The following is a 27,232-nucleotide window of genomic DNA, read 5'->3' as shown; positions in this document are numbered from 1 at the left end:
GAAGTCAGCGGTCTCCCGCCCGCGGCGCCATCGCGCTATTCCTAGTTAAGGCGGCACAGGGCAGAGGCGGAGTGTGGGTGACTCCTCCGTTCCTTGGGTCCGGTCGTCTGTGATACTGCAGTGCAGCCATGGCAGAACCGCAGCCCCCGTCCGGCGGCCTCACGGACGAGGCTGCCCTCAGTTGCTGCTCCGACGCGGACCCCAGTACCAAGGTAGGCACAGGACCGAAGGGAACGGCTCCCCCAGCTCCGCTGGGCCGGGACCGGGCCGCATTCTATCCAACCCCATTCTGCCGCCGCTGCAGGTCCGCCGGCCTCGGGCGGACGGGAGTGTGATGGGAAGAGGGATAATGGTGTTTGATGGGGCGATCGTGGGGCCCGCGAAGTGTGGAGGGGATCCGTTGCCTCAGCTAGTTTCAAAGACTGCGACCCTGTTTTGAATTGGCTTGTTTATGTTGCGACGGTGGCTGGAAGCCAGGCCAACCCAGGGTCAGCTTTCCCAAATCAGTCGCCAAGGCCCACAAGAACAGTAGTTTCAGAACTCCCAGAAATAGGTTCAAAGATGCCTGTCCTGTACCAGTCCTGCCCAGCCTCGTTTTTCCTTACCACCCTGACTCCAGTCTTAACTCCTGCAAACTAATTTGATCGCTCTAAGTTTAACCGCGCCCAGAATTTCACTTTTGCTTGCTTGGCATTTGCTGTGGGTCACAACCGCCCTTCTTGCCTTCCTCATCTTCGTGGGGCTCAGGAGAGATTACAGAATCATAGAGTTTCGATCTGAAAGGATTCTTAGAAATTCCTTCTCTTACCCTCTCGTTTTACAGTAATGACCCAGTAAGAGAAATGACCTGTTGCATACAAAGGCTTTCACTTACCGAACATGTCTTTACTGAGTAAGAATCAGTGTAACTCACTCAGGTGTGGTGTTTCTGTTGCCTTGTTAAGATCAGACACAGTTGGCGGGCGCGGTGGCTCACGCCTGTAATCCCAGCACTTTGGGAGGCCAAGGCGGGCGGATCACGAGGTCAGGAGATCGAGACCATCCTAACATGGTGAAACCCCGTCTCTACTAAAAATACAAAAAAATGAGCTGGGCGTGGTGGCGGGTGCCTGTAGTCCCAGCTACTCGGGAGGCTGAGGCAGGAGAATGGCATGAACCCAGGAGGCAGAGCTTGCAGTGAGCCGAGATCGCGCCACTGCACTCCAGCCTGGGCGACAGAGTGAGACTCTGTCTAAAAAAAAAAAAAAAAAAAAATTCAGGCACAGTAACCGCTGTTTATTCCAGTGAAGTCATCAGTGTCTGTAAACACCTTTGTATTTATTTATTTGACTACATCATTTGTAAATTCCTTGAAGATTGAATATGTGCTTCGTGCAGACCTTTAAAAGGGGTAGATAAGTGGTCCATGACTCTGGTCCCTGCTTGTTCTTTACCTTCAGGGCAAAGAGTCAGACACATCTCATTGCTAAAACTTTTGACTAGCACCTGGTACTTGGCTTAGGAAAAATGTTAGTCATTGCAAAATTAAGGGGGAAGGTAAAAAAATTCCGTCATGCCCATCTCACTTGTATATCCCTTAATATTAATACCCGGTTTTTTCATATAATGTAAATTGAGTCACTCAGTGTAAAGTATTTTCCCAGATAACTAGGGGTTTTATGTAATGGGTTTTTCAAATAAAAAGGATTCCAGGGAGATCTTTATAAAATATACTAAGTAAATGTCCTTGCAGCTTAATTTACATTCCACAGTATCTAAATTTCTCTTGATGATTTGGAGTAATTAATTTTGAGATCAGTAATTTTTGGCCATGGGAATACCACGTGGAGACATAAAATGGAATACATAATAATAGCTGGTGTATATTGAGTGTGCCAGGCCCTGGCTTGGTATTTTAAGTACATTGTTTAATTTAATCCTAACAACAACCCTATGAAGAAGGCATAATTATGATCTTCATTTTACAAATAAGGACACTCAGGCACATAGAGGTGTTGAGTGATTTGCCCAGGGAGGAGCCCACACTTCCAACCTCCACCCTGTTCTGCTTCTGGGGTGCTGACTCCAGCAGTAATTTTGGAATGTGCCATAAAGGAAAATAAAAAACTTCAATGAAGGCTGGGTGCAGTGACTCATGCCTGTAATCCCAGCACTTTGGGAGAGCGAGGCGGGCAGATCACCTGAGGTAAGCAGTTCGAGACCAGCCTGGCCAACATGGCAAAACTCTGTCTCTACTAAAAATACAAAAATTAGCTGGGCATGGTGGCGGGCACCTGTAATCCCAGCTACTTGGGAGGCTGAGGCAGGAAAATCACTTGAACCCATGAGGTGGAGGTTGCAGGGAGCCGAGATCATGCCACTGCATTCCAGCTTGGGTGACAGAGTGAGACTTTGTCCAAAAAAAAAAAAAAAAACCCTCAGTGAATTAAATTCAGTTTGATCACTTGATACATTTATGCTATATGTAAAGAAGATGGTAAGTACTTTGGGGATACTGGGATAAACAAGATGAGGTTCCCTCCCTTCACCAACTTATATCAACTCTAATATACAATGGACCTGGGGTTAGTGTGCTATTGAAATATAAATCACCCTGAGAGCACCCTGGGAGGTAGAGGTTTTTAAAGGTAGCATTAGTGGAATGGGGTATGCACAGGGTATTTGGAGCCTGAAGACCTGCATTTGAATCCCCACTTCTGTTGTTGGCTGCGGTGACCTTGCCAGGGCACTTGGGCTGAGTTTGTAGAAGGAGCATAAAGATATCTCAGAGAGCTGCTATGAGGATAAAATGACATGTATTATGTTCTCTAAACTATGAAGAGTGATACAATTCAAGGTTGTATTTCAGCTGTGGGGATCAGGGCACACATCAAAAAGATGGTGGTGATGGGCCCATGCCTTGATAGATTGGGTAGGATTCCAGCAGAGTACATGGGAAGGCATTCTGATGAAGGAAACATCTTAGCAAAAATGTGTTTTGATACTGGGGGAATCCACCCCCAATATTTCAACGTAGGTTCTTTCTATTTTCCATAAGTATCGGCCGGCTGAGAAAGAGAAAGCATACAAAGAGAGGAATTTTACAGCTGGGCTGCCAGGGGTGACATCACATATCAGTAGGACCGTGATGCCCACCTGAGTCTTAGACCAGCAAGTTTTTATTAAGGGTTTCAAAAGGGGAGGGGGTGTAAGAACAGGGAGTAGGTACAAAGATCACATGCTTCAAAGGGCAAAAAGCAGAACTACTAATAAGGGTCTAACAAAGATCACAAGGCAAAGGGCAAAAGCAGAACTACTGATAAGGGTCCAACAAAGATCACAAGGCAAAGGGCAAAAGCAGAACTACTGATAAGGGTCTATGTTCAGCGGTGCACCTATTGTCTTGATAAACATCTTAAACAACAGAAAACAGGGTTCGAGAGCAGAGAACCGGTCTGACCACAAATTTACTAGGGTGAAGTTTTTTCCCCACCCTAGTAAGCCTGAGGGTACTGCAGGAGACGAGGGCGTATCTCAGTCCTTATCTCAACCTCATAAGACAGACATTCCCAGAGCAGCGGTTTATAGACCTCCCCCCAGGAATGCATTCCTTTCCCAGGGTATTAATATTAATATTCCTTGCTAGGAAAATAATTTAGCAATATCTCTCCTACTTGCACATCCGTTTATAGGCTCTCTGCAAGAAGAAAAATATGGCTCTTTTTGTCCGACCCCGCAGGCAGTCAGACCTTATGGTTGTCTTCCTTTGTTCCCTAAAATCGCTGTTTTTCTGTTGTTTTTCAAGGTGCGCTGATTTCATATTGTTCAAACACAGTTTTACAATCAGTTTGTACAGTTAACACAATTATCACAGTGGTCCTGAGGTGATGTACATCCTCAGCTTACAAAGATAACAGGATTAAGAGATTAAAGTAAAGACAGGCATAAGAAATTATAAAAGTATTATTTGGGAACTGATAAATGTCCATATTAAAATGAAATCTTCACAATTTATGTTCCTCTGCCACAGCTCCAGCTGGTCCCTCCGTTCGGGGTCCCTGACTTCCCACAACAGTTTTAGGATGGTAGAATTGCAATGCAGGGCAGGTACTGGAGAGTTAGTTAAATGTTATTGGTTGCAGTTCAGGTTATCTAAGCAGTGGTGGGAAAGGCTAACATGGTAGGTTGGGGCCAGATTGTGGAGAGAGCTTTGAGTGTCACATCTAAGGAAGTTAGATTTTATATACATAGTGGGGAATGAGTCAGGGTTTTGAAGTATTCTATAAAGTAGATGGGAGGGATCCAAGTCTGGAGGTGATTAGGCCACTTAAAAAGCTCTTCCAGAAGGTGAGATAAGTGATGAGGGTCTCGTTTGTAAAGAAGACAGCAGCAATGGCACAAAGTCAACTTGTTTTTTGATCATTTGCATCTTCATTATAAAGGAAGTCCAGAGAATGTATGGCTATGTCACATTTTGGGCAATCTCTCTGAGCTAACTTTCTTTAAAAGGTCAGATTCTCCTGGCAACAGAGCAAGACTCCGTCTCAAAAAAAAAAAAAAAAATGTCAGATTCTCCTTCCAAGTAGTGATCTGGAGATCTTTTCTTTTTTACTATCTGTATCTGTGTCCACTAATACAGTAGACAATGTCCTCAGTGTTGCCATTATTTCTACCACCACTGCCAATGTCCATTTTCACATCATTCCATAAATATATGAATATATAAAATATTTAAAAATTAATATATATTAATATATAAATATATCTATAAATAATATAAATATATGAATATATGCATATATTTATTTATATATATATATATATATATATATGATGGGGTCCCTCTCCAATCAAGGTAGATTGGTGGAATTGAATGCAGTAGAAAGGAGAATAGGGAATGGAAAGGAGGAAGGAAGAAGGACAATGGCCAGATAAATGGCTGACTATTCAAGGCATAGAGAATCATAATATATATAAAGGCATAATGACATCAGAGAACTGAGGCAGGGACCTACGGGTAACACAGTGAATGAAGTTATAAGCAGTGGGACTTGAGGGAAGGGTGACCAAAACAATCATTAGGGTACTCAAAGAAAAGATGAGAATTCCCATTATATTCATTTGTTTTTCTCACCCTGTAATGGTTGCTATTTAAGTGATAAGGGTATGAAATAGAAAATGTTTGAGATGACCAGTTTAGGGGAGTGGTGATAACCGTTGGTGTTAGAGAAGTGTACAGCTACATATGTGGTTGCTTTTGGGACTGTGAAATGTGTTGAGGAACCACTGAAGTATTGATTTTTAAGCCAAAAATGACATGACAGGGTTTTCTTTATGGAAAGATCACTCCAAATTGCATGTAGATAAGCCTGTGAAAAGCAAAGAGATAATTGTCTAGGCAGGAAGTAGTGAGGACTTCTTGCTTTCCTCAAGATACACTGAAGGCAATTGAAAAGCTCATTTTTAAAAGTCTGGTGAAAACAACTTTGGTCACTTTTGTTTTGTGGGAGATGTGACACCTAGTAATAAAGAGTTAACAAACCCTTTCCCCTTTTATGAAAATTTGACTTTTCGTTAACTCCCTAGTTTCCCAGAAAACAATGAAAAATTGTGTTTGTTGCTTATGGTAAAAATAACCCAATTGGTAAATTGCATCTGGAGAGGGAGAATTGTAAATACTTGAAAGGAAGCCATAGCTTTGGACTTCCCTGATTGTAGTGACTCTTGTAACTGTCCCTTGTGGAAATTCTGGAAGTTCTGCCTATGGAGTTGCTACTAGAGATACTGGCTCCTGTGGTACATGGGGCCTTCTGCCCTAGGGTGATTCTCATTCATATCCAGTGTGAATCTTCTCCCTGTACCTGATCTGTGTAGACTCCTGTAAGGACTCCCACTGAAGAGGAACACCTGATACTTCTTTGTTGGCAATCTGTGCTTTCCTAACGGATACCCTTTTGAGTAAACTGGCACCATGTATGGCCTATGGCTATGGTTGTCTTATAAGTCTGGATGTTTAGTTGAGCCTTAAGAAGACCTTCTGGGCCAGGCCCAGTGGCTCACATCTGTAATCCCAGCACTTTGGGAGACCGAGGTGGGTGGATCATGAGGTCAGGAGTTCGAGACCAGCCTAACCAACATGGTGAAACCCTGTCTACTAAAAATACAAAAAAATTAGCCAGGCATGGTGGCGCGTGCCTGTAATCCCAGCTACTCAGGGGGCAGAGGCAGGAGAATAGCCTGGGAGGCAGAGGTTGCAGTGAGCCGGGATCATGCCATTGCACTCCAGCCTGGGCAACAGAGTGAGACTCCATCTCAAAAAAAAAAAAAAAAAAAAAAAAGAAGGCTTTCTTTTGGGGGCAATATAACACTTTTGAAAGTTATTTGAGAGACAAAGTAAATAGTCTCTAAAGGGAATTGGTCTCAGTCTTATTAAGGTCGAAAGACAACATTTTTTAAACCAGAGAAATTTTTTAATTGCTGAAAATATGGCTAATGCAAGTGTGGAACTTCTCCTTTCTGCAGACTGAGGGTAATAAAGGTGCTATGGTCTGAATGTTTGTGTCCCCTCAAAATTCATGTGTTGAAATCCTAATCCCTGAGGCAGGTATTAGGAGGTGGGGCCTTTCAGAAAGTGATTAGGTAGGTCATGAGGACAAAGTCTTCATGATTAGGATTAGCATCCTATAAAAGAGACTGTAAAGAATGATCAAGCCCTTCTGCCATGTGAGATCACAGTGCAAAGATACCATCTATGAGGACAGACACTAAATCTCCAAGTGCCTTGATCTTGGACTTCCTAGCCTCCAAACCTGTGAGAAATAAATGTTTGTTGTTTATAAGCCACCCAGTTTATGGAATTTTTGTTATAGCAACCTAAATTGACTAAGATAAGAGGCAATGGAGATTTTAACTTTAAGATGTAACCTCTTACAAAGCTCTCTAGTAATACTTCTAGAGAAATAAGTATCTTCATCACTAGAAGCAAATTTGAGATTTTGTAGGGAGAAAACACAAAGTCAAACAATGTTTTTATCATTGTTGTAGCTTTTTGACCAGTTTTGATTCATCCTGAAAATAGACATATTGTAACCAAATACACTCATATCCCATTGTGGGAGGCAATTGTATAAAATTCATTTAGAGACTCTGCTTCTGACAAGATGAAGTAGACATACTTTTCCTTATTCCTACTGCTAAGTACAACTAAAAACTCTGGACATGATATATAAGACAAACATTGGAAGATTCTGAAAGGTGGTGAGAAGAAGGTAGACTGGCTAGGGACCTTGAGACCCTAGGAACAATAAGGCAATGAGTTTCCTAAGTTTTCTTTTTGCCTCATATAGCCCAGACTTGAAGCTGAAGAAGCTTAGTAACCTGGAAATGCTGATGGACACAGACCAAAAAAAAGCCTAATGAAAGCCTGCTCTCTAGCCACAGGACCTGGAAATGGGCAGTATTTCCTGGCAAGAAAGAAAACTTTTAGACAATAACTGCTCTACTCCAACTAAACTCCATAGAGAAAACTGTGGCCTCAGTCCCACCCATGCCAGCAAAAGCTGAGTGGGGAGCCTAGATTTTCACCCAACCAGATGTAATGAGCTGCCCAGCCTTCCCCTGCCAAGGTGATGTGGGGGAAGGCTGGGTAGGGAGCCAGGACTTTCATCCTGCCAGGATTTCCCCTCTTGCCATGTAAATGGAGACACATGAGGAACCTAAAATTCCACCCCAACCCAGCAGTAGAAATATTTAAGATAATTATAAGCGGGAGAAGTTACAGGAATGTAAAGAGAGGTGAGGTTTCTGTACCTTGTTCAAACTAATAAAATGATGTCACCAAATGACTGATAAGTTATGTGTGTGTGTATATACATATACATGGGTATATGTATATACATATATACATGTATGTCTGTATATATGTGTATATGTATATATATGCCATATGTATATACATATATAGTAACACCTAGAGCTACCATTTAAAAAGCTATACAAAGAGATACATGCAAAAACACTATAGATAAATCAAAATTGAATTTTAAAAAGTTCCAGTGACCCAGAGAAAGGCAAAAAGAAGACAGAAAACATTAAAAAAGGAAGAACAAACAGAAAACAAACATGAATAAAATGGCCAACTTAAGCCCTAACATTTCAGTACTTACATTAGATACAAATATATTAAGAGACAATGATTGATAGAATGGATTAAAAAACATGCCCCAGCTGTATGCTGTCTACATGAAACTCACTTCCAATGTGATAGAGACAAGGTAAAAGTAAAAGGGTAGAAAAGATAATTCATGCAGATATTCATCAAAAGAAAGCAGGAGTGGCTATCTTGATATCAGATAAAGTAGACTTTGGGGCAAAGAAAATTACCAGACATAAGAAGTACATTATACAGTGATAAAAGAGTTGTGATTGACCAAGATGACACAGTAATCATAAATGTATGTTACTAAACAGCAGAGCTGTGGAACACATGAAGCAAAACTGATATAACTGAAAGGAGAAATAGAAAAATCTAAAATTATAGTTGGAGACCTCAACACTACTCTTTCTTTTTTTTTTTTTTGAGATAGGGTGTCACTCCTGTCACCCAAGCTGGAGTGCAGTGGTGCTGTCTTGGCTCACTACAATCTCTGCTTCCCGGGTTCAAGGGCTCCTCCTACCTCAGCCTCCCAAGGAGCTGGGGCTACATGTGTACACTACCACACCCAGCTAATTTTTCTATTTTTTGTAGAAATGGGGTCTCACTATCTTGCCTAGGCTGGTCTTGAACTCCGGGGCTCAAGCAATCCAGCCGCCTCGGCCTCCCAAAGTGCTGGGATTACAAGCATGAGCCACCAAGCCCAGCCAACACTCCTCTTTCAACAATTGATAGAACTAGACAGAAAATTAACAAGGAAACAGAAGAACTCAGCAATACCATCAACAAATAAGATCTAATTAGTATTTATAGAATGTTCCACCCAACAACAACAGAATTCCCCTTTTTTTTTCAAGTGTCTGTAGAAAATATACCAAAGTAGACCATGCCCTGGGTCCTAAAGCCAACTTCAGCAAATTTAAAAGAATTGAATGATGTATTCTTCAGCCACAGTGGAATTAAACTAGAAATCAGTAGCAGAAACATAATAAGAACATCTTCAAGCACTGGGAAAATAAACAGCACACTTCTAAATAAATAATCCATGGATTAAAAAGGAAGTCTTGGGAACTTTTTAAAAATATTTTGAGCTGAGGCCGGGTGCAGTGGCTCACGCCTGTAATCCCAGCACTTTGGGAGGCTGAGGCAGGCGGATCACGAGGTCAGGAGATCGAGACCATCCTGGCTAACATGGTGAAACCCCGTCTCTACTAAAAACACAAAAAATTAGCCAGGCGTGGTGGCGGGCACCTGTATTCCCAGCTACTCGGGAGGCTGAAGCAGGAGAATGGCGTGAACCCGGGAGGCGGAGCTTGCAGTGAGCCGAGATTGCTCCACTGCACTCCAGCCTGGGTGACAGAGCTAGACTCTGTCTCAAAACAAATATATATATATAGAGAGAGAGAGAGAGAGCTGAATGAAAATGAAAAGGGGATCATAGCTAAACAGTGCAAAGGGGGAAATGTATAGCACTGACTGCATACATTATAAAAGAGGAAAAGTCTCAAATTAATAACGTAAGCTTCCTCCTAAGAAACTAGAAAATGAAAAGCAAAGTAAACCCAAAGGAAGCAGAAGGAAGGAATTAGAAAAGCAGAAATTAATGAAATTAAGAACAGAAAATCGGTAAAACAGAGCTGGTTCTTTGAAAAGACCAGTAGAATCGACAAACCTGTAGCAAGACTGACAATGAAAACAAAGAAGCACAAACTACCGATATCAGGAATGAAATAAGGGATACACTACAGACCTTTCTGACATAAGAAAGATAAGGGAATACTAAAAACAACTTTGTATACATAAATTTGACAACTTGAATTGGACCAATTCCTTATCCAATATGAACTAATATGATGAGTCCTATAACTTAAGGCAATTGAATTTATGATTAACAAACTTCAAAAGAAGATTTGTCCAGACCCAGGTGATTTCACTGGAGAGTTCTGCCAAATGTAAAAGAAGAATTAACATCAATTATATACAACCCCTTCCAGAAAACCGAAGACGGGAGAACACTTCCCAATTCATTTGATAAAGGTAATATTACCCTGATACCAAAAACAAATGAAGACAGTATAAGAAAACTACAGACCAATATCTCCAATGAATATAAATGTAAAAACCCTTGACAAAATGTTAGTAAACAGAATTCAACAGTATATATAGAAAGAATTATATACCTTAACCAAGTGAGGTTTATATCTAGGATGCAAGGCTGGTTCAGTATACAAAAATCAGTCAGTATAATCCACCATATTAAGAGGGTAAAGAACAATCACATGATCATATCAGTTGGTACAGAAAAGGCATTTGACAAAATTCAACACTCATTCATTATTTTTTTTAAGTTCAGAAAAAAATAGGAATAGGGGGCATTTCTTTAACTTGATAAAGAGCTTCTCTTGAAAAGTTAGAGCTAATATTACACTCAGTGGTGATGCTTTCTCCCTAATTTTGGTAATAAGACAAGGATGTCTGCTGTTACCACTCTTATTTGACAAAGTGCTGAAAGTTCGAGACAGTGCAGTAAAGCAAGAAAAGGAAATAAGAGACATATAGGTTGGAAAGGAAGAAATCAAACTGTCCTTATTTGAAGATGACATGATTGTCTACATAGGGAATAATAAGTAATTTACAGAAAACTCCCAGAATTCATAAATGAGTTCAGCAAGGTTGCAGGGTACAAAATAAACATACAGAAATCAATCGTGTTTCTATATACTAGCAAAGAACACACAGGCACCAAAAATTAAAAAATACAGTACCATTTACAATTGCCCAATAAAATGAAATACTTAGATATAAATCTAATAAACATTTACAGGACACATATGCTGAAAACAGCAATGGCGATGCAAAAAGTCATAGATCTAAATAAATGGAGAGATTTATTGTGTTCATGATTGGAAGACTCAGCACAGTAAGGTTATCAATTCTCCCCAAATCAATATATGTGTTTAACACACTCCTTATCAAACTTTTTTTAGACAGAGACAGGGTTATTCTAGATTGAAAGGCAAAAAAACTAGAATAACAAACCATTTTGGAAAAGAATAAAGTGGGAAGAATTTTTCTACCTGATTTTAAGACTTACATAGCTACAGTAATCACTACTCTGTGGTATTGGCAGAGAGATAGAACATTGAAACAAAATAGAGAACCCCAAAATATACCCACACTAGTATGCCCAACAGCTTTTTGACAAAGATGAAAAAGCAGTTCACCAGAGGGAGGCTAGCCTCAACAAATGGTGCTGAAGCAATTGGACATCCTTAGGTTAAAAATGAAGCTCTACCCAATTCTCATCCCTTATACCAAAAAAAAAAAAAATCCATTTACTGGTGCTTAAAGGGGCCTTAATCCTTTGGTTCACATCCTTGCCTCACTTTTACAGTTTTGTAAGGATTGTATTGTAGGCAGGTAGGACATGCACTAGAAACATCCTTGATTGTACCTTTAAAGTTTTCTTGGCCGGTTGCGGTGGCTCACACCTGTAATCCCAGCACTTTGGGAGGCCAAGGCGGGTGGACCACAAGTTCAGGAGTTTGAGACCAGCCTGGCCAATGTGGTGAAACCCTTTCTCTACTAAAAATGTAAAAATTAGCTGGGCGTGGTGGCTGGTGCCTGTAGTCCCAGCTACTCAGGAGGCTGAGGTAGGAGAATCGCTTGAAGCTCGGGAGGCGGAGCTTGCAGTGAGCCAAGATTGCGCCACTGCACTCCAGCCTGGGTGACAGAGCGAGACTCCGTCTTAAAAAAAAAAAAGTTTTCTTACAGTAGTTTTGGTAATTAAATTTGGAGAATGACACTTCCCCTCCCCCCGAAAAAAAACCTTATTATTTCTACTGTCCACCTTTTGATAAGGCATAGGAGCAAATCTTTGTCACCCAGTAGCCATCCCTGTAAAACCAAAGATAGTTTCGGCATAAAAGACACCTTATTTTTATTGTTCTAAATTTAAAGCATGATAAGGGAAAGACAAGGACTATCAGGTGAGACAAGACATGAGCATAGCATAAGTCTTACTTTTTAAAACAGGAGATACATGTATTTTAAACGATATTTTAGAACCATACCAATAAACAGCAATAATTTTTAGGAACTTAACTTTTTAAAACAGGAACTGTTTCTCAAGATCATGCAAGTGTTCACAAGAGGCACAGGGAGTTAACAGACTATTTTGGTGATAAAAATAAAACTGTTATCTGAGCATAGAATAACTTGATCATTTTCTTAAAAATAAGCCCTTCTTGTTTTTATATCCATTTAACAATTTGTAGCAAAGGATTTATAAGCCTCTATTTTATAAATAAATTCACTAACATTGAATATATCTTACTTTTTTTGCCACGTATAGACTTTTTAAAGTGAATTTTAATATTCTTTATGTGTATGTGTTTAGGCAGATATAGTACATAGTTCTCTTAATAATAAAGTTAAAGTCTGTAACATTGATTTTAAGATATAATTAATCTCAATAGCATATTAAGTGGTATTTGTTTTCATATGCATGTGTGTGTATATATATATATAATGTTTTTAAAAGCTAATATACCGTTTTATATATTCCCATGCCATTAGACTTAGTATACCATCTGTATATATCTCCATGCCATTTAATATACCTCGACGCAGCATTTTAAATGTTTTTCATAATATTCTTTTATGCCTGTGTCATACTATCTAACTATTCCTTTGTTAGAGGCAGTTAGTGGTTTAAAAGCAAGGACTTTGGGATCAGATTGCTTGGGCCAGAATTTTTTCTCTGCCACTTACTTTCTCAGCAGTAAAATGGGGATGATAATAATATGTATTTCATGGGCTTGTTGTGAAGATTACATGGATTAGTTTCTGTGACTCTTAGAACAGCATCTGGCACATAGTTATTGTGTAAGTGTTGTGATGGATGCCTTTGTACATAAATCTTTGTCAGAGTAATTATTTCCTTAGAATTTTAGAAAGAGAACATCTTGGTCAAAGAATATGAATGCTTAGGCCAAGGCAGGTGGATCACGAGGTCAAGAGATCGAGACCATCCTGGCCAACATGGTGAAACTCTGTCTCTACTAAAAATACAAAAATTAGCCGGGCCGGGTGGCGGGTGCCTGTAGTCCCAGCTACTCGGGAGGCTGAGGCAGGAGAATCGCTTGAACCCGGGAGGCGGGTTGCAGTGAGCCAAGATCTCACCGCTGCACTCTAGCCTGGAAACAGAGGGAGACTCCATCTCAAAAAAAAAAAAAAAAAAAGAAAATAATATTAATTCGTGCACCACGACCGGCTGATTTTTTGTATTTTTAGTAGAGACAGGGTTTCACCATGTTGACCCGTCTGATTCTCAAGCTCCTGACCTCGTGATCCGCCCATCTCAGCCTCCCAGAGTGCTGGGATTACAGGCGTGAGCCACTGCACCTGGCCAAGAATATGAATTCTTGAGGACTCTTGAGATTCCAGTTGTTTCCCAGAAAGATTGTAAGATAAGGATATGATAGACTATGGGATAGAATAGTTAAGGTTGTCTAACTTTGGCAAGTACTTGGCATGGCATCTACAACAAAAAATACATGCTGTGCCTAAGATATATGGATTTGAGTATAGCCTGTGTAGTCTGAACAGAAGTAATGATAAAGTCGTTGGTAAAGTACCAATACTAATGTTGGTACTAGAAAGATGTTGAAGAAACAAAACATAAACAGGGTCACTACAAAGCAGATTTTAAAAGATAGTTTTTAGATTTTATCCTTTTTTAAAAAAACTGAGCAACAAATAATGTTGGGTGCAGCTTGGTTGGAAATATATTATCTCACAATTCCATAGGCTAGAGGTCCGACATGGGTCTGTCCCACTGTATTGACAGGACTGTGTTCCTTACTCAGAGGCTCTGGGGAAGAATCTGCATCTAAATCCATTTAGATTGTTCCCTGAATTCAGTTTCTTTCCACTGTCGGACAGGGGTCCCAGCTTCCTTGCTGGCTGTCAGGCGTGGATGGGTATGGTGGAGTGGGAGCAGAGGGCAGCTGCCTTTAACTCCTGGCACATGTGCCCCATGTCTCAGAGCCAGCACCTGCAGGTTGGCCCCTTCTCACACTTGGAATCTGTCCCACTTCCCTTTATGCCACACTCCTCTTCTACTTTCTTTGCGCGTGCACGCTCACTCTCTCTCTCTCCTGCTTTTAAGGTCTTGTGTGATTACATTGAATCCACCTTAGTAATCCAGGCTAATCCCATTTTAAAGTCCACTGATGAGTGGCCTTAATTTCATCTCAGAGTCTCTCACAGCAGCACCTAGGTTAGTGTTTGAGAGAATAAGGAAGGACATCTTTAGAATTTAGTCCTTGCTTGCACCTCCCTCCAGAGACTGCAGTGCTCCCTCCTGAGACTGAGAACCAGTGCTGGGAGGACAGATCTCCCCCATGAGGCCTGCCAGCTAAAGTCTGTGTGATTGTGTGTGGTCGGGCCTGAAAGATCATACATAAGACTTTGTCCTGCAGGTGGCTTCCTCAAGCAAACGTTGTAATCAATAGAGAAGCAGCTACCACTCATATTAGCTGGGAAAGAAGGATGTTTGTTATTTTGGTAGTGTTCATAGTGCCTTGTTTTAATATATACTTAGACCAGAATATGAAGTGGACATGGTCTTGCTGCTTTAAATTTTTTTTTTATTTTGGTATCACATCATGGCAGCCACAGAGTGACTTTATATATGCTCAACAGGAGAAAACCAAGGCCCAGCTGTGAGTACCAGGCCAGCACTTGGATGTGCAGAGCTACTTTTCTCTTTCTCAGCTGCTTGATAAAATCGAGACCTTTAGGACTGTAGCATCTGACTGAGAAAAGCAACCCAAATGTTCTAGAAACATGTAACCTGCCTGGCATGTGATTATAAGCTGCGAATAAAGAATTTAATTATTATATTTATTAAGATCAGTTTTAATAAGATAAAGTAGTTTTTAGGCTAGTTTTGTTTTAAATGATAATTTTAATGCTTAAAAGAGTATGTTTCATTTACTTAAAATTTAGCAAAAGAGAAAAATATAATTTCCTAATGATGCTGAATGAACTATATTTGTATTTTATATGATGTGAGTTATATAGGAGAAAGATGGCATGTGGCTCCAAAGTAAGTGGTCAGAATTTTCAGGCCTGTTTTGTCAAGCCATGAGTATAACAGAAAAAAAAAAAAAATCTGTTAGGAAGCACCAGTGAGGTTCACAGACTCATGGTCTGGAAGGTACATACCAATGGTAAAGGGACACCAAAACTTAGAGGCCTTAAACAGTTAATTACTCAGTGTCAGCTTCTCATCTACAACATGGGGTATGAATATCGACAGTAATACCATATAGAGTTATTACACCTAGTTAAGTCCTAAGTAGAATTATTAATGCTATTAATAATCTTAACTCCATGAATTTACATACCTTCTACCCTTTTCTCAGTCAAGCCTTCTGTTTCCTGATAAATAAGTTGAATTTCCCCAAGGTGTTAGCAACAGTAACTTTTTACCCTTTTAGTTATTTAGGAGTCTAGGATCTTGTGAGTAACTCTTTGCTAATTTGCGTGGTCACCAGTAAATGGTTCTAGAATGGCATTTATGCCTTCATTCAACAAATATTGTAGTGATCAACCTCTTTATGTGTAAAATCAGTGTCTTAGTTTGGGTAGCCCCAAAGCAGACTAGAGAGAATGGTGTGGTTTTAAGTTGTTTGAGAAGTGGTCACAGAGAGCTCTGCAGAGTTAGGGAGAGAGGGTGATCATAGGTGTATACGAGTGGATTACCACTGTGGGCAACTGAGGTTCAATCCTGCTGGGGATTCTTTGAGGGACTTTGTGGTACCTGCCTCTGAATTGTCCCACCAAGGGACAGGGATGCCAGGTTTTTTATCGACCATTGGTTGAAGGTCATTCCTGCAGTGGAAACTTTCTGACACTTTGGACTTGCATCACACAGGGGCCTGCAACCAGAAGATACCACTGGGCAGAGAGCCCTTGCAAGTTGTAGGTGGTAGGTTAACAATTGTGTTTGTATCTTGTTACAGAAAGCACAATTAATGTTGGTAATAAATGGTAAAAGTGAAAGATGTTTAATATAAATATTTTTCCATAGGATTTTCTATTGCAGCAGACCATGCTACGAGTGAAGGATCCTAAGAAGTCACTGGATTTTTATACTAGAGTTCTTGGAATGACGTAAGTCAAGTACTTATTGGCACCTTAATGTTTAAATATATAGCTTTGCAAATCTGGAGAGTGTTTTCAGACCCATCTTAAAGTTTGTTTCAGAAGTAACAGAAGTTCTTTTGGCCAGGAGTCTGTGATTAGGCCTGGCTGGACAGGGCTTCTCTCGTAAGTTCTTTTTCTTCTCTATCCCAGCCAGCCTGAAAGGGCAAAACAAGACACAAATAGTTATATTTTCTCCAGTCTCCCTTCTCTGAGCGCTCCCAGCTAAATCCTTAATGTGTTCAGACCCCTTTTGATGTTCTAGCCACTTTTAGCCTCTTGTTTACTTCAGAAAAGTTATAGATAATAAGAACTTACTACTCAGAAAACCAATGGGTTTACTTAAAAGTGACCATCTGTTCTATTTTTCTAGGCTGTGTTTTCTTTTGCTCAATAGGTCATATCCACTGATCTTGCAATCCTAAAGCATATTTAAAGCATGTTTATTTTTCTTTTTTTCTCCAGCTTTACTGAGGTATATTGAGAAATAATTTTGTCATATTGTTGATTTGTTTCCCTAAGTTATGTGAGCATTTTGCTTTTGAGCATATAGATACATGAATAATAAAATAATCTTTAAATTTAGTGCCTAGATAACTTCCATTCACATTGAGAGAAAAATTTAAGTAATATATGTCTATATTTAGAAAATTTGACCAGTTCAGAAAAATACAAAATGAAAAGTAATAGTTTCCCTCCCCAAGTTCTTCTCCCCAGAGATAACTGCTGTCCAATTTCTTGTGATTTTTTTTCTAGAAAAAGGTATTATGAATATATTTATGATATATTTAAAGGACAAAATGAAAACAGATTTATTGAACACTTTTGCCAGGCACTTCAAATGTTATTTTGTTCAGTCTTCACACCAGTCTTAGGAGGTAGCTTTTATCCCCATTTCACAGACAGAGAAACCAAAGCTTAACCAGATGAAGTTACTAGCTCCAAATCCCACAGTTGGCATATGGCAGGGCTGGAACCTGTATCCATTGTCTGATGGGCTCTAATGTTGACTTCGTGTGCAGAGCCCCCAAACAGGGTACAAGTTGACAGTAAGCTGGAAGATTTGAACAGCTGAGAAAGGCAAGTTGCAACAGTTTCATTTCCTTCAGTCCCAACTGATTGGTCCATGAGGGTTGTGTAGTCTGCTTTAGTAGGTGCAGAGATTGTTTTTCATGATTGGAGTATTTGAGGTGTTTGATACTTTATTGTAAACATGTTAGAGTAAATCTTATTTGTGATAAGTCAATGCAAGGATCTAAGTGGGCCAAGGTCTATTATATAGCAGTGATAATGAAATAAAAGATTGGAAGCAGAACTCTAGAAACTTTCCATTTGCTATATGGCAATAAGAGCCATTTGCTCTTATTGATTATGAACAAAGTCATCTTTGAATAATCTAAAGAAAATCATATATGCATTCTCATGCCACCTTACTCCTTGCCAAATAATCCTATACCATTTAAAGTCATTTAAGGTTCAGGACTTCAGTTATCTTTCTTAAAACCTCAGGATTCATAATTCATTCACTCTTTCTCTCCCATCAGTCTCTTCTACTGTCTCTTTCCCCTCAGAGAAGCGTAAGTCTTCTTTGTTCCAGAATATTTCTTGCCCTCTGCTCCTTCGCCTACCTCCCCATTGTCACTGCCATGCTTGCTACTGTTTTACCTGCTCACCTGCCATTCTCTCTCCCCAGTACAGTGTAATCCAGCTGATGCTTCCCCACGCTGCTGACATTGCTCTCATGGGACCTTTCCATATCTCATGACCTTTTCTTAGTCTTAATACTGTTTGACCTTTCTACAGTATCTGATACTGTTAGCCACCTTACTGTTGACATTCACGTCTTCTGTGATACTAGTCTGTCCTTCCTCCTTCTTTCTTACCACCTATCCTTGATTTCCTTTCCTAGATGTTTTGGCATAGTAAGAACTCAATAAATGTGTTTATTTAACTGAATGATATATTTATATATGTGTTTGTATGTGTGTATATATATGAAATAGCAACAAGGTTCTTTATATTTTTCAGTACAAATAAACACAGTTCTCTTTTGGAGATAGCTGTTTCTGTTTATTAACAAGTACCATAATTTCAGCTAAATGTTACTATATTTACAGAATTGATGAATTACAGAAGTTTTTATTTTTGTATTTCAAATATTTACAGATGCATTTTTAATGATATTTTTTCACTGATTTCTCCTCCTGCTTATTCCATTAAAATAGGCTTACTACATATAGCTCTTCTTTTTAGTAAAACTTGAATATTAAGTTATGTTGATTATAGTATGAATTAGCCTTTCCTGTTGTTAATGATTCAGGCTTGTTGTTTTTTCATTGCAGGCTAATCCAAAAATGTGATTTTCCCACTATGAAGTTTTCACTCTATTTCTTGGCTTATGAGGATAAAAATGACATCCCTAAAGAAAAAGATGAAAAAATAGCCTGGGCGCTCTCCAGAAAAGCTACACTTGAGCTGACACAGTGAGTATGAGTTTCTATATTTATATATATTATAGATTTTTTAAGGTAGTTTTAAAAAATCTTTTTTGTTTTGTTTACTGACCAGTATAATTCAAACCAGGTCTGCCTATCACTTCACATTTGTAATAATATATTGAAGTGTTTTTCATGCATCTTTTGATCTTTGTATTGTTCTTGGGCAAATGAGATCTCTTTTTTTTAGAGACAGGCTCTCTGAAGCCTCTAACTTCTAGGTAGTCTTCCTGCCTTAGCCTCCTGAGCACCTTGGACCACACATGTGTGCCACCACACCCGGCTAATTTTTGTTTGTTTGTTTTTGGTAGAGGCGTAGAGGCAAGGTCTCACTATGTTGCCCAGGCTGGTCTCAAACTCCTGGCCTCAAGTGATCCGCCCACCTCGGCCTCCCAGACTGCTGGGATTATAAGCATGAGCCACCACGCCTGGCCCATTTGTCTTTTATTTTTATTTATTTATTTATTTTTTGAGACGGAGTCTTGCTCCGTTGCCCAGGCTGGAGTGCAGTGGCGCGATCTCAGCTCACTGCAAGCTCCGCCTCCCGGATTCACTCCATTCTCCTGCCTCAGCCTCCCAAGTAGCTGGGACTACAGGCGCCCGCCACTACGCCCAGCTAATTTTTCGTATTTTTTGTAGAGACGGGGTTTCACCATGTTAGCCAGGATGGTCTCGATCTCCTGACCTCGTGATCCGTCCGCCTCGGCCGCCCAAAGTGCTGGGATTACAGGCGTGACCCACCACGCCCAGCCTCCATTTGTCTTTTAGATAAGAGAATATAAGACCCTGAAATTGTAAGATATTTGCCTGTTTGTCTCTAACTAATTTTTAGGTACTATAATTAGTCTTTCAGCATCCAAAATTTTGTTCTTTTATTATTTTGCTACATTTTGGATCCAGAAATATGATATCATGTGTTCCTTTAAAAACTCTTCAAACCATTTTGTAATAATTAACATTCAAATTTGGTATTTTTATAACTTGAGCACTTAAAAATGTACGCAATTTCTTTACGTTGTTTATCTGCATACTTTAAAAGAGATTGATTTCAGAGTGTGTGATTTCGTGTGTCCCTTGATTCAAAATAAAGCTTTGGAATCAGGCAGGCTTAGATATGAGTCTGTGACTCTAAACAAGTAAGTGGCAGTTTCATCAATAAAATGGAGATGTTCACACCTAGCCCATGGAGCTGTTTTAAGGGTTTAAATGAAATATAAAGTACTTAGCACAATAAATGAGCATTATTATTATTCTTATTATTGTTCTTGTCCAGTACCTGTATTTACTGTCTCCTTAGTCTCGTTAAAATCATACTTTGGCCATTTGTCCTTTCTATAGTTGAAAACTTAATATTTTTGTAGCAGGGGTTAGGCCAATTATGTAAAGTAGCATATAAACATGGTAAGATTTCAAAGATGTTACTTTCTTTTCAGAATATCTATTCCCTAGGACATTGTAGCTATGTTTTCCTTCCTTTTGTAGCAATTGGGGCACTGAAGATGATGAGACCCAGAGTTACCACAATGGCAATTCAGACCCTCGAGGATTTGGTAAGTTTGCCTGTTTTTATGTGATATATGTAGATTTGTGTGATTTTGTATTATGTATATAATTATGATTTTAATAAACCTAAAACATTAATGTCCTAATTAAGTATGATCAATTTATTAGAGATATGATTATTTTTATTTTCCACAAATAATCTTATTTAGGAGTTGTTTAATTTCAGAGTCTCGATCTAAAATTACATTTACCATCTCACCATGATTTACTTTTAAGTCCCAGAATTAATTTCCAGTAGACTTTTTTTTTTTTTAAAGCTGTAGTTAATACTAATCCCAGTTTCTGCTAGCACATACACTTCTGCCTTGCTCTCCAGTCTCTCAATCAAGATGACAGTATTGCAGGCTTCAGCTGGCTGCTATAGTCAATGCCAACCACAAACCTATTAAGTATTAGTAAATGATTACTGTTTTTTGGTGTCGATTATTCTTAACTGATTAGACTGTATATGAGCTGATATTGATTAATTTTAAATAATTTATAATTCAGGGCAACTAATTAACTACCTATACCCAGCCCATTAGACCTATATTTGTTCTTTAATGTATTATAGATTTTGAACCTACCTAAGTCTGTTCCCAAGTGCCTTATGTTTCGAAATAAACAAGTTTTGGAATCTACTTGTGGTGCTTGGACACCCTGTTATAATTATTTCTTCCTTCTCTCTGCTTTTTTCGGGGGGTATCACGTAAGGTCATATTGGAATTGCTGTTCCTGATGTATACAGTGCTTGCAAAAGGTTTGAAGAACTGGGAGTCAAATTTGTGAAGAAACCTGATGATGGTGAGTCTACTACTTACTGTGTTCAGGCCTGTCTTTAGTTGATATTTACTAACCACCTACAGAAGCCACTGTTGTAGTAAAACCCTTTTGGCTACAAGTAACGGAAGTCTCCACTTCAACCAGAGTTTTAAAAAAGAGAAATGATTGGAAGAATATCTGGGTATTTTAGGGAACTGAAAGACAGCAACTAGGGTGGCTTTCCAAGGGACTAGACACAGGACCTGCACAGCCATCAAAACCCTAGGCTCCCTCTCCCACTGCCCAACCCCACCACTTTCCTTCATTGGCCACCAGTTTTCACTATTTCAGTGTATATCTTTCCGCCCAAAAATAAGTTCCTTAAAGTCCATTTTATCTGATGCTCATATAACGACACCAGCTCTCTTTAGTTTATAATCACATGGTGTTTCTTTTTCATCTTTTACAACCTTTGTATGTCCTTAAGTTTTAGGTAGGTTTTTTGAAATAGCCTATGTATGGATTTTGCTGGGTTTACATGAATTGTTATTATTTTATTTAGATCTCTTTCTGAAGTATTTCAAATTAAAATTGAAATATTAAATATTTCAGAGTCTCAATCTAAACATTTGAAATATTTCACTGTTTAATTTCGATCCTTTTTTAAAAAAATTAAAATACTTAATATCCTGTGCTGGGCGTGGTGTCTCACGCCTGTCATCCCAACACTTTGGGAGGCCAAGGCGGGCGGATCACAAGGTCAGGAGATCCAGACCATCTGGGCTAACACGGTGAAACCCTGTCTCTACCAAAAATAAAAAATTAGCCAGGCGTGGTGGCGGGCGCCTGTAGTCCCGCCTACTCAGGAGGCTGAGGCAGGAGAATTGCTTGAACCTGGGAGGTGGAGGTTGCAGTGAGCCAAGATCGTGCCACTGCACTCCAGCCTCGGCGACAGAGTGAGACTCCGTCACAAATATATATATATATTTAATATCCAAATCTTCTCCCCAATAAGAAAGGAATTTGCTTCACTCCGTCCTCCTTGTGTCACTATTACCTAGAGTAGGATAGTATTGGTTTTATTTTTTAAAGATAATAATAAATATATCACGGTGTTTGATCACTTTTTCTTCATATATCTCTTGTAGTGTCTCCTTTGAGACAGGATCTCACTCTCATCCAGGCTGGGGTGCTACAGTGGCACTGTCATAGCTCACTATAGCCTTGAAACTCCTGGGCTCAAACAATCCTCTGCCTCAGCCTCCTCTTAAGTAGCTAGGACCACAGGCACATGCCACCACACCCAGCTAATTGTTTTATTTTTTTGTAGAGATGAGTTCCTGCTATGTTGCCCAGGTTTGTCTCAAACTCCTGAGCTCAAGCAATTCTCTCACCTTGGCCTCCCAAAGCACTGGGATTACAGGCGTGAGCCACTATGCCCAGCCTTTTTAGCATCTTTTGGATTTTTCTGTTCTTTTATTTAAATACCTCAACCAAAATGGTCTTTAAAGGGGTTTTGTTTTTGTTTTTTGAGACGGAGTTTCGCTCTTGTTGCCCAGGTTGGAGTGCAATGGCACGGTCTTGGCTCACGGCAACCTCCGCCTCCTGGGTTCAAGTGATTCTCTTGCCTCAGCCTCCCGAGTAGCTGGGATTACAGGCATGCGCCACCGTGCCTGGCTAATTTTGTATTTTTAGTAGAGACGGGGTTTCTCCATGTTGGTCAGGCTGGTCTCAAAATCCCAACCTCAGGTGATCCGCCTGCCTCAGCCTCCCAAAGTGCTGGGATTACAGCTATGAGCCACCGCACCCAGCCCTTTAAAGGGTTTTTAAGGCAAAACTTTTGAGATTCTGTGTAACTGAGGATGATGCCTTTATGTCTGAAGGACAGTTTTATGGAAAAGCCTAGGTTTAATTTCCTTCAGTCTTGAAAATACTCTTCTGTTTTCTTTTTGCATATGATGTTGCTGTTGAAAAATCTGTCAATTTATGTTCCTTTGTATATTCTTCTGTTTTATTCTAGAAGCTTTTTATATTATTTCTTTGTCACTGCCTGCATTCTGGGAGATTTCCTCAAACTGGAATACCAATTAGCTAATTTTCTCCCAAATGTATCTGTTCTGATATTTAATTCATCTATTTTGTTCTTAAACACCTGTTATAATTTTGATCTCTAATTTTCGCTTAGTTTGCTTAATATGTTCCTGTTCTTTTTTTCATATTGGTAATATTTCATATTGTTTATTACTTTTTTTTTTTTTTTTGAGACAGAGTCTTGCTCTGTTGCCCAGGCTGGAGTGCAGTGGTGTGATCATAGCTCACTGCAACCTCAAACTCCTGGGATCAAACAATAATCCACCTCAGCCTCCTGAGTAGCTGGGACTACAGGCAAATGCCACCATGTATGGCTAATTTTTTATTTTTTGTAGAGACAGGGTCTTACTATGTATCTCAGGCTGGTCTCAAACTCCTGGCCTCAAGTGATCCTTCTGCCTCAGCCTCCCAAAGTATTGGGATTACAGATGTGAACCACCACACCCGGCCGGTCATTACTTTTACATGTCTAAATAGTCCTTGGGGCTGGGCATGGTGGCTCATGCCTGTAATTGCAGCACTTTGGGAGGCCGAGGCAGAGGATTGGGAGGATCGGGAGGATCACTTGAGGCCAGCAGTTCAAGGCTGCAGTGAGCTATGATTGTGCCATTGCATTCCAGCCTGGGTGACATAAGAAGACCTTGTTTCTACAAAAAGGTTTTTTTTTTAAATTATCTGGGCATGGTGGCACATGCCTGTAGTCTGTATGCCTAGCTACTCAGGAGGCTGAGGTGGGAGGATTGCTTGGGCCCAGGAGTTGGAGGCTGCAGTGAGCTATGATCCACTGTACTTCATTTCAGTATAAACGACAGAGCAAGACCCTGTCTCCAGAAAAAAAACAAAAATAGCTCTTGGTCCATTATTCTAATATTTCTTCTGTTTGAATCTACAGTCCATTGTTTTGGGGGTTTTTTATGGTTATGTTTCTCAAATTATTATTTTCGCCTCTGAGCTTTTTTCCCCTGCAACTGTTCGCTGTTCTAACACATCAAGCAGTGTGAATAGGAGAATGGCCAGATCCCTGTCCTTAACAACCCACATGATCTCAGGACAATGGGCTGGATAAGCCTGGGCCAGAGATTCCTAGGCACCTAGAAATGAGACTTAAACTTATTTCACCTTCCACAAAACACCTCTTCAGGTTGGATCTTCCCACTTCATCCCTCAGGGAAGAGTATTAGTAGGAGACACTTCCGATAGTGTTATTCCCTAGCCCTGGGCGTGGAGAGAGGGCTGGGGAGATCATTCGGCCCTACCAGTTTTTCTCAGTTTCTCACAAGCACAAGCTCCTGCACTGCCCTTGTTTACTGGTAAGGACATCTGAACAAGTGAGAGGGCAGGTGCCGATGCACACAGCAGTGAGGGAGGAGCAAGAGCAAAACTCTGTTCTCTCGCAGCCATTATGCACTGCCTTCTGGTCCAGGCCAGAACTACCACCTCCCACACAGCCCAAGTTAAAACAGTCACCCCACCCCATCCTCACCCATTCTCCCCAGCTGTCACCAGCCAGGTTTCTTTCTTTCTTTCCTTTTCTTTTCTTTTCTTTTCCTTTTCTTTTCCTTCCTTCCTTCCTTCCTTCTCTCTCTCCCTCCCTCCTTCCTTCCTTCTCTCTTTCTCTCTTTCTCTTTCTTTCTCTCTTTCTTTCTTTTTCCTGCATTTTCCATCTGTGTTCCTCTAGGATTGATCTTGGGGAAAGGAGGCAGAGATAAGAGTCAAACCAATTCAACATAATGGTCCCCAGATAAATTTCTGAGGTCACATTTTTGCATTTAAGCAAACAGCTCTGACATACTAGACTCTCAATCTCAGTTTTGAATTCCTGGGAGAAAGACTCTCGCAGAGCTTGGGTTGCCTAGGATAGTGTTTAAAAGGGTTTGTATGACCCAAGCATCTGGGTCTTTTGGTTGTGGGGGTAAGCCATGCTACCAGCTCCCTTCAGCACCTCCCTATTTTCTTTTTCTTCTTTAAGACAATTTCTGTAACTACTGAACTGGTAGTGTGGTATCATGAAGGTGAGGCAAATGCCTGATACCTAAAAGATGCAGCCAGTCCCACAGTTTATTTCAGGAGGGCTGGTATTTGCAATGTGTGCAAGGTAACATTTTAGTCATTATGAAAAGTATGACTTTTCATACTTTTCTGACAATAAGAATTTTTAAAATTTAAAACTGTAAACAAAATAATGTACTTCATTAAAATGCAAAGTAAATCTTTAATTAATAAAAGTTTTTAAGGCCAGGTACAGTGGTTTGTGCTTGTAATCCCACCACTTTGGGAGGCAAGGCAGGAGGATTGCTTGAGGCCAGGAGTTTGACAGCAGCCTGGGCAGTACATTGAGATCCCGCCTCTACAAAATCAAAAAATTAGCCAGGCAAGGTGGTGCGTGCCTGTCGCCCCAGCTACTTGGCAGGCTGAGCCCAGGAGGTCAAGCCTGCTTTGGGCCGTGATCATCCCATGCACTCCAGCCTGACATTCAGAGCAAGACCTTGTCTCAAAGAAAGAAAAACATTTTTATGGTGTTTTCTTTTTAGTCTTTTCAATAATGAAAATTTTCAATTTACAGGTAAAATGAAAGGCCTGGCATTTATTCAAGATCCCGATGGCTACTGGATTGAAATTTTGAATCCTAACAAAATGGCAACTTTAATGTAGTGCTGTGAGAATTCTCCTTTGAGATTTCAGAAGAAAGGAAACAATGTGATTCAAGATATTTACATACCAGAAGCTTCTAGGACTGATGGATCACTGTCCCGATTCAAATTATTCTTCAGTCCATTTCCCCTTCCTATTTCAGCTGTTCCTTTTCACCTAACTGTTCAGTCATTCTGGTTTTCAAGCAGTGCTTTATCTTATGTCCTTGAATATAGTTGTGTAACTTTATTTTTTAGGTAATAATTAGAAGAGTTCCCTTCAGAGGCTGCATTTGCCTTCTTCTGCTACCTAAATATTACTTCTCTTCAAATCTGCCTTTGAATCATCATTTAAAAAAAAATTAACATGTTTTTGTTGTAGTTATCTTCTGGGGTTTCAATTCCTCAGAAACAACTTTTTTCACAACGGAAAGGAAAGAACACTAGTGTTCTTTCAGTAAAGTACAAAGTGTTTATTTTACAAAAGAGAAGGTACTCTTGAGAGCAATTCAAAATCATGCTGACAAGGATACTGATAGAAAAAGTAATTTCTTCTTATTACAAAGTACATTTAAAGTTCAAGGACTAACCTTATTTATTTGGGAAAGGGGAGGAGGAAGGAAATGATATGGTACCCAGACACTGGGCTAGGCTGCAACTTTATCTCATTTAATACTCCCAGCTGTCATGTGAGAAAGAAAGCAGGCTAGGCATGTGAAATCACTTTCATGGATTATTAATGGATTTAAGAGGGCATCAATCAGCTCAAGATTTCATAATCATTTTTAGTATTTAGATTGTGCCTCAAAGTTGTAGTACCTCACAATACCTCCACTGGTTTCTTGTTGTAAAAACCTTCAGTGAGTTTGACCATTGTGCTCTTGGCTCTTGGGCTGGAGTACCGTGGTGAGGGAGTAAACACTAGAAGTCTTTAGTACAAAACTGCTCTAGGGACACCTGGTGATTCCTACACAAGTGATGTTTATATTTCTCATAAAGAGTCTTCCCTACCCCAAGGTCTTCATGATGCCAGTAGCCATATATGATAAATTATGTTCAGTGATAACTTAGTTATCAGAAATCAGCTCAGTGGTCTTCCCCGCCATGATTCACATTTGATGGGTTTTTAAAAATCAAAGTGATTTTGAAAATCTCTAATGGCTCAGAAAATAAAAACATCCAGTTTGTGGATGACTATATTTAGATTTTCTCTAGACTCTAGTGGAAGACCTTTGGAAAGGCCATGCCAACCGTGCTTGTACTGCTAGAAGCACTTTACGTTTCCTTTTTGGGTGAAATGGATTTATATGAGTGCTTTAAACAAATAGCAATACTTATAGACTGAAATAAAATGAAACTTCAAATAA

At 39.8% G+C, this 27,232-nt stretch overlaps 1 protein-coding gene across 1 annotated transcript; it reads left to right on the top strand.

Annotated features, from left to right (window-relative positions):
- GLO1 (glyoxalase I) lies at window positions 1-27,232 on the top strand. Its single transcript, XM_003818880.5, has 6 exons — window positions 1-212; window positions 16,233-16,315; window positions 18,688-18,828; window positions 20,323-20,390; window positions 21,097-21,186; window positions 25,799-27,232. Exons 1-6 carry the CDS (start codon window positions 129-131, stop codon window positions 25,885-25,887), a joined length of 555 nt encoding a protein of 184 aa, XP_003818928.1. The 5' UTR covers window positions 1-128; the 3' UTR covers window positions 25,888-27,232.

Source organism: Pan paniscus, chromosome 5, assembly GCF_029289425.2.
Source record: "Pan paniscus chromosome 5, NHGRI_mPanPan1-v2.0_pri, whole genome shotgun sequence".
Taxonomy (NCBI): Eukaryota; Metazoa; Chordata; class Mammalia; order Primates; family Hominidae; genus Pan; species Pan paniscus.
The sequence above is the reverse complement of the archived record's forward strand: the minus strand, read 5'-3'. Positions and strand labels throughout refer to the sequence as shown.